The sequence below is a fragment of the Malurus melanocephalus genome, unplaced genomic scaffold, assembly GCF_030028575.1.
Source record: "Malurus melanocephalus ecotype Western Australia unplaced genomic scaffold, MMel_1.1 scaffold_0, whole genome shotgun sequence".
NCBI lineage: Eukaryota > Metazoa > Chordata > Aves > Passeriformes > Maluridae > Malurus > Malurus melanocephalus.
The window spans coordinates 2,631,811-2,640,175 of NW_026623232.1; the positions used below are offsets into that span (position 1 = coordinate 2,631,811).

The window sequence follows — 8,365 nt, forward strand, 5'->3', positions numbered from 1 at the left end:
CTGCTCTCTTTCACTTTTTGCTTTTATTTCTCCTTTGACAGCTCGGTTTGATTGTTTAAGTCAATGTGCAGGCTTGTTGACCACCGTCATTGGGAATCTCTTCACCCATTCCCAGTGTTTTCTTCATGCTGTCTTGTTCCTAAATAGCCAAATGACACATATGTGGGGAACAGCTTGCATTTCCCATTTATACTGGAAGTTCTCCAGGTGAGAACATAAGAAGTACATGTAAATTCATGACTTCCAAAGCTGACGCAGAGCAAGACAGCATTCCAAAGGTGCATGGATATCTAGGTCTTGGAAGGAGGTGTCTGAATCTTGGAAGACAGAAGACACATTGGAACAGCATTTTGGATGCAACCAACAAGTTTGGTTCAAGCTCTGTTATAAACCCATGCAAATATTGTCCAGCTTTAGACCACCTCACCCTGAGCCCACTCTTCACCAGCTAGAAACTAGAGTCTTAAAAAAAAGCATCTTCAAAAAAAGGGAGAAAAAATTTTAGGAGAAATTCAGTCCTAGATGGAACAAAAAGCTGAATGAGACTTAGGGGKTCACGGCAGCTATTTTGCTCCTATGGGTTTTATTTTTCAAAAGGAAGGGTCTCTCTGCTGTTGCTGACACAAGCAAAAGTCCTGCCAAGTGACTTGTGAAGCACAGTGTCCTGAATGCTCAGGGAGCTTTCCTGTCAAACCCACCTTCAGCACTTTTGGGACATTGTTTGGTATTGACATGGCTCCAGGAGTAACCAATATCTTTAGAGGAAGACTGGCCCTTGCCCTTGCCCCCCTAAAACAAGCATATTGAAAAGGGTAGTACTTGGCTGTGATGAGTGAAAAACATCTTTTATTAGCCAACAAAAGATTTCTGGCTGGTCTGTAAAGGTTGGGGTTTCCTGAAGCTTTTCGTGACCCTTTTGAACAGAGTGTGATAATGGAGCATATTCAGTCTCAAAGCTGCTTTGGCTCTGCAAGTCCAGTGGGCTAGAGTGTTTATCTCACCCATATTAGAATTATAATTAAATGAATTCAGGCAAGAAGAGTGACAGCTTCTCAGTGCTGTAGCTGTGCTGTTTTCAATGGTCTTTAGGTGATTTGGATCAATCAAGAATTTAATTCACTGGCCAATTATTTTTTCTGTATTTTTTTTTCATTTGTTATCCTTCAGGAGAATACGAGAAGGTAGTCTAGCAACACAACAAAATTGTTTTAACAATAAATCGGTTTATTCATTCATTTTAAGTGGTTTATTCATTTAGATTTATGCACATATGGCCTGCTTCTAGTGTTTTAACAGTCCTGAGTTGGATGCGTTCACGGTGATCAAAACTCTTCCAATACAACATTGAAAAAAAAATGCAGCTCTACAGAAGAGAATGCCTTTTACTAAAAATGTTTAAAGTAAACCCAATCTCATTGGTATATAGAAATCTGGACTTGGATTATAATATTATGTGTCTGTTGCTAATGGTTTGTTTCACTTTCGTTTTGCTCCAGAGGACAATGAGAACTCAAAGTCAGATGAGAAGGGAAACCAGTCAGAAAACAGTGAAGACCCTGAATCCGACAGGAAAAAGTCAGGAAATCAGTCAGACAATGAAATGAACTGTAATGATGATGGGAACAGCTCCAGCAACCAGGACAGCAGGGACAGTGACGACAGCTTTGAAAACTCAGACTTCGAGAATCAAAAGGCCCCTGAGGACAGTTTTGGCACTCTTGGCTCTATGCAGATCAAGGTGGAGCGCTATGTCGAGAGCGAGTCAGACTTGCGGTTGCAGAACTGTGAATCACTGACCTCCGACAGTGCCAAGGACTCAGACAGTGCAGGTGAAGTAAATGCCCAGTCTTCCAGCAAACATCAGAAGAGGAAGAAGAGGAGAAAAAAGCAAAAGGGAGGCAGCATGACCCGGAGAAGGCTGTCAAGCACCTCGAGTCCAAATGGACTTGACTCAGCTTTGGTGGACCAGCCCCAGCTGCTCTCGTCACCAAACAGTGCCTCAGTGCTCAAAATTAAAACAGAAATCTCAGAACCTATCAATTTTGATAATGATAGCAGTATTTGGAATTACCCACCCAACAGGGAAATCTCAAGGAATGAATCACCCTACAGTATGACCAAGCCCCCCAGCTCCGAGCACTTCCCTTCCCCCCAAGCCAGCAGTAGTTTACATGTCTCCATTCCAGACTCTGTTCTCACCCCGCCAGGGACTGAAAATACTGCCAGCCGTAAAACTCAGTTCAGCACCTCATCCAACTCGGCCTTGGCTCCAGTGTCCTCTGACCCTTTGTCACCCCCACTTTCAGCATCTCCAAGGGACAAACATCCAGGAGGTCCCACAACTTCCAACTCTTTGTTGTACACTGGGGACCTGGAAGCCCTCCAGAGGTTACAAGCAGGCAATGTGGTGCTTCCTTTGGTTCACAGGGTAACGGGAACCCTTGCTGCGACCAGCACTGCTGCTCAGAGGGTCTACACCACTGGCACTATTCGCTATGCTCCAGCTGAAGTTACTTTAGCCATGCAGGGCAACCTCCTCCCCAACACCCATGCTGTTAACTTTGTTGATGTTAACAGCCCCAGCTTTGGGCTGGATCCTAAAACACCGATGGAAATGCTCTACCACCACGTTCACCGACTCAACATGTCGGGACCATTTGGAAGTGCTGTGAGCGGGGCCAGCCTGACCCAAATGCCTGCAGGGAATGTGTTCACAACTGCCGAAGGACTTTTTTCCACTCTTCCATTTCCTGTGTACAGCAATGGCATTCACACTACACAGACTCTGGAACGGAAAGAGGATTGAAATATGACCACATACTGTGTTCAGTGTTATACTCTGAGGCATAGACTATGTTTTAATTTAGACCTTTAATTCTAGCACTTTGAATTTGAGCAGGTCAGCTTATTATCTCAATATGATGGTCCCCATTTCATTCCCTTTCTCTTTAACTTGACTTATTCTTTAATGTAAAGATATTTTTTTATTTTTGCCTTCAGAGAGTCGAAGTACCAGTTGCCTGCCATTTTGTCTTCTTCTAAGATGTGTGTTTTTTCCTTTGCATCTTTATTAAGATGCCTTTAATATGTGTATGCCTCTGCCATAGAATACTCAGTGTTGTGGTAAAGAGATTTTAAAGTGACAACCATTGGTTTTACTTCAAAATGATCTTGATATGATCAAGATTAAAAGAGACAAGCATAAACAATGTGCCCTGTTTGACTAAGTCAAATAAAAGGGGGGTTTTGTTCTAATTCCTTTAAAATAGGGGATAGTATTTTAGAATTTTATGCAGAGTTTAATTCTCTTTTTATGGTTAAGATTTTCTTACTTGCACATAAAATAATTTGGGTTCTTAAAAAGTTAATTTCTGGCCTGTGACTAGAATGTTAAAAAGTCGGACTAAATGTTAATTACTGAAACTTTAACTTAATTTCTAAAACCATGGTGCTATCATTTATTAATCTGTAATGTCTTCATACAATATGCAGCTTGTGGGCTGGATTTTTGGAAAGAATGTGTTCCGTACTGGTTTATAGTGGGGTGCTGCAGTCTCCTTGGTTAGTTAAGACAAAAGCCCTCATTAACATTTGCTGCAGGACTTAAAATTTGTTACCTCCAAACTAACAAGCATAGCCTCACATCAAATTTAAATGGGTCAGGAAGCCTTTTTCAAAAAGTGCTTAAAAACAAAAAACTCAATTTAATTGACGCGAGGAGCAGTTTCTTAGGTGCATATTGTTTTGCTTTATTTTTTTCTCAGTGTAACTGAGGCTAATTTTACAACATCAAATAACACTTCAGAGTAAAAAAAAACAGAAGAACTATTTAACATGGTTTTTTTTGGTTTTCATTTAATATTATAGAGGGAAGGTTGTAAATTTCTTTCTGTTCTTTGAGTTGGGTATTTTTTGTTGCTTTTTTTTTCCTTATTTCTAGTGTTGAAACCAATATGTTTTAAAACTAAAGGATGGGTTAATAAGCTTGAAATAGATAACTACAACTGAAAACTGCACATTAAGGAAAAGAAAAGAAATCTCCTATTTTGTCTTTGTTGCCAGAAATCACAGTGTAGTGTCAAACACTCCAAATGACTGTCAAATATAAATTCTTCTTCCACTCCATCTTTGGCAGCTGTTTGTTAAGGCATCTAATAACAGATGTGAGAACTGTAATGTGTACAATGTGTAAGTGTCCTTGGCTGTCAGTCCCATTGCAGTTTCAATGTGTGTTACTATATGCAGTATATACTAAGCTAATGTAGTTGTTTTGTCCTTTGTCTTCTCTGTGCTTTATCTCTAGTCCGGAGTGGTAAAGTCCCATTCCTGCAGTCCTAGTGAACCAGTGATTCTTGGGGGTTAGTGGTTTTTGTGTGGTGGCCTTCCTCTGTAATGTCACCTTATGCTGCTTCCACTGTCTGTATACCTTTTAATTTCTGCTGTTGCTTTGCTGTTGTGTATTCTCAAACCTCTCTCTCCCCCTTCCTTTCTCCCCTCCTCCTCCACACGTTTCCCCTCTCTCTTTCTCTTGCTCTCTCGTTCTCTCTTCTTCACTCTCAGAGATAAAAGACTCTTAACTAGCTCAAGGTTAATGGAGCCATTTTTCCCACAGAGGAATTCTGGGTATGACTTACTCTTCCAGTGTACCCCACAATGCACTACAGAGTAATGCTCAGATATATTAAGCAAATTGATGCCATATAGCCTCAGTTGTTAACATTCCCAGAGTCCTTGTGCTCGAACTGTAAGCAGAGGGTGCATTTCTTTGGTTTTCTCCTAGGTAGGCTGGCAGAGCAATACATAGAGTTATTACCAGTGAGACAGGAAATTCTTTCAAGGGTCAACTGGCATTGTTTAAAAAGGAAACTGAGCTTAGAATTGTCATATGTATTCACTTATGTGTGCAATGCTAATGTATTAACTCAGMTGTCCTTCGAATTTTTGATCACTCGCTGCGTTGAGTCAATTTCTGCGGTAGCTTTGAATTTGAGAAGTAGGTCCAAGCCACAGAGGAGTGATAGCAAAAAAGGAATTGGACGCCAGAAATTTAAATAATGAGCTTTTAAAGGTTCCATAGGAAGGATTTAAGTAGGTCTGAAAAAGGCGAGAAAGCTGATTGGGAAATTCAAAGTTTAATTTYGGAAGCTCTGCTCTAGCTATGGAACAATCAAAGGACTGCACCTATCAGCTACAAAGAACAGCTAGACAGCTGTTGTTGTTTTGGGTTTTTTTTATAAATGTTTCTGTGTTGTGTCAAAAATKATTTCTGGTGATTTAAACTAACAGATAATCACAGCTGCTGTCTAAATCCATAGTGTTTAAAATTACAAAATGAAAAAAAAACTTCATTACCTGTGAAGACTGTGTCTGTGTTTTTAACTATTTCTTGTACAAATATATGAAATCTTTTATGAGGAGACTGGTGCCAAGTAGCTGAATAATGGGGAAAGGGATTCTGTTCGTATAAATCTTAGCAGTGTTACCAACTCTACAATATAAAAAAATTAAAATGTTAAAAAGTGACAGCTATGGTACATTTATTTTGTGTTAAGCTAACGAATCTAACTTCTTGAGTGCCTGGCTTATTTGAAACATTTTTTTCATTGATCATTGATAATGCTGCAAATCAGAAATGTACATACTTCATTTACAACAGGGTTCTTTTTATACTTTTGTAGATTCTCATACATGTCATACATGGTTGTCTTTATGTAACTTAATTTTTTTTCATCCCGCAGGTGCCATTTTCATAATAAACTTCTCTTGGATTTGTTACTATCTGGCATCATTTCTTTTACATATAACCATCCTGACTAATGAATGCTGGTAGTATTTGTTTGAGCAGGTATTTTTTAATTGTTTTGTTTAAAAAAAAAAAAAAAAAAAAAAAGAAAATAACTAAAGTACAAGAAAAAAATAACCAAAAGTCAAAGAGGAAAAAGCAAGATTTTATTAACACATGTGAAATGAAGAAAAGAAGCTGTCAAGATGTAGGTTAAGAATGCTAATCCAAATACTACATCAAACTTGCCACCATTCTAAATTTTCAGCTACCCCAACTCATTGTCATATTGAGCATTTTTATGCACATTATCAAAATTGAATAATGGACCTGCAACATTAACCACTTAAAAAGTGTGCATTTTTTTCTTGATTAATGCACACTGGAAGAGGTCAATTTTTTTACATTAATCATTTTAAATGCACTTTATATTTTCATTTTTGTACTCTACGGTGTTACAGTGAAATTTCAGTCACATTATATCCTACCTAGGCTGCTGGTTCATTTAAATGTGTACTTTCTTTCCCAGAGTGGCGACCTGTAAGTAGTTGGGTGTTGTGCTGCTGGACATTCTGCCTTGCCAGCTGAGGACAGAAACATCTGCCAGCGCAGAACTGACAAGGCAAAAAGCCTTGGTGCCACAAATGAAAGGGGGAGAAAAAAGTCAAACACCGTGTTGATTACACAGATATCCACACACAGTGGCTGGCCTTAAAAAGGAAGCAACCGGCATAAATCCTGRAAAAAAAGGCCCAGGCCAAGTGGGTTTGGTCTTTGCAGTGAAAAGCTGAGGTAGGGGAGGTGTCACCCCAGGTGCCATCACTGTGTGCTGACTGTGGCTGCATGTGCAGAGGAGAGCTGGGGGGTGGGGACACGAGGGGGACAGAATCCTTCTCACCCACCACAGTTCTTCATTCATTGCCTTTCCTTACCATGCTTCCCCCACCGGTGACAATTTCAAAATTCCATATTTTATTTTGTTTTTGCTCATTATGCAGTCTCTAAGATTGCAAATGTGGAGCATGTAAAATCAGGATAGTGTTGCTTAGAGATTTTGGCTAGAGGCAGCTTTGAGTGCCCAATCTTTCTTCTTCTGTATGTCCACTTAAAAAGTAGTGCTGCTGGGCCGGTCCCTCTGGGTCAGATTCTGTTTGCCTTGTTAATGCTGAGTGAAACTGCTCACAGTTTGTAGCACAACTCTTTACAGTGAAAGATACACTCAGCTCAAGAAGAGCATGTGAATCTGGCTCACTGGACTGATTTTTTAAAAAAATATGCACAGTTACAGCTCAGTGAGCCAGCCCAGTACCTTAATAGAATAAAGTCTGGCTCTTTGAGCTTCCAAGCAGTTCAGGATGCCCACTTCCCAGGCTCCAAGCACTGAGTTTGATACCACTCCAAGTTGCAGGGGGTAGAAAGGAGCAGAGGTTAGCAGCGCTGCTTTCAGCTCTGCCTGCATGTTCCAGTTGGCAACGCATCTTGTTTATGAGGTAGCTAAGGGTGCCAGTGCCAACCAAGAGCAAAACAGAATTTAAATGCAGATCGAAAGAATAACCAGAAAAAAAAAAAAAGCTTAATGGAAGAATAACATGCCTGTTCCAAATAAATGGTAAGCTGTATTAACTAAAGCCACTAATTCCACTAATTCCAAGAAGGGGCTTGAGAGGGGCATTTCTGAGCTATTATAAGGGCTTTTTATATCTCAGCTGTAATGCCTACACATGCATCAGAGCATGGAGTTGATGGTCAGACTTAACAGGCTACTCTAAGATTTGCAGTTGAATGAGGAAGTTCGTATATTAAAATTTTGGAAAGGCCATTTCATGGGGAGTTTTTATAGTGATGATGTTGCGCTCATCTATCTCTAGGGTATGGATTTTTTAAATTATTATCTGCAGCAACTTTAATAAACAAAAACAATTGCTTGAAACGGTTGAGCCCTTTGAAAATGGTTCTTTGGGATAGGCCTAGCTTCTATTTTTATAATATCTGAGCAAAAACTTTGCCAGGCAGGAAGTTGGCAAACTTTCTCAAGTCATTTCATCAAAGAACATTTCCTAAAAAACCTGATCTCAGTAACTACCATTTCTAGAAAATTTGTTCCTGGCCCACTTGTTTTGCGAGGTGATGTATGCAGGTATTTAAAAGCTACCTGAAGGGTTGCAGGTAGAAAAAGGCTTTTTCAAAACATCATGACTTTGAGAAGTTACAATTTAAAGAAAACTATTTCAGGAGTACTTAAATAATCAGTTCTGACAGCTTGCACTGGTGCTCTTGCACGGTGGTCGTGTCGCTGGAGTAACTGTGATGCCCCTGACAGCATATTTATTGTTATGATTCTAGCAACTGCTTTAGTTTAAATGTGTCAGTGCTCTCAGAGCTATTTGCACAATATTTTCCCTTCTTACCCTTGTAATTTATTTCTTTTCATTTTAGGGCTGGGGGAGGAGGGTGGAAAGACTGGATATGCATTGTCAACTAATTTAATGAACTGTCATCTACCCAGTGAGTTTTCTGAAGACCCTACAGAAATGTTAACAAATGGGATGTCACCAGAGCCACAGATGCTCAGGTAAGATCAAA

The 8,365-nt window shown here is 39.7% G+C and overlaps 1 protein-coding gene across 1 annotated transcript in view; it reads left to right on the top strand.

The window, feature by feature from the left end:
• NPAS3 (neuronal PAS domain protein 3) overlaps positions 1-3,900 on the top strand; it is a 401,776-nt gene extending 397,876 nt beyond the window's left edge. Inside the window, exon 10 of the mRNA XM_057385383.1 lies at positions 1,497-3,900. Coding sequence (XP_057241366.1) covers positions 1,497-2,806 — 1,310 coding nt within the window. The 3' untranslated portion in view covers positions 2,807-3,900. The remainder of the gene's footprint in view (positions 1-1,496) is intronic.
• The last annotated feature ends 4,465 nt before the right edge of the window (positions 3,901-8,365 follow it).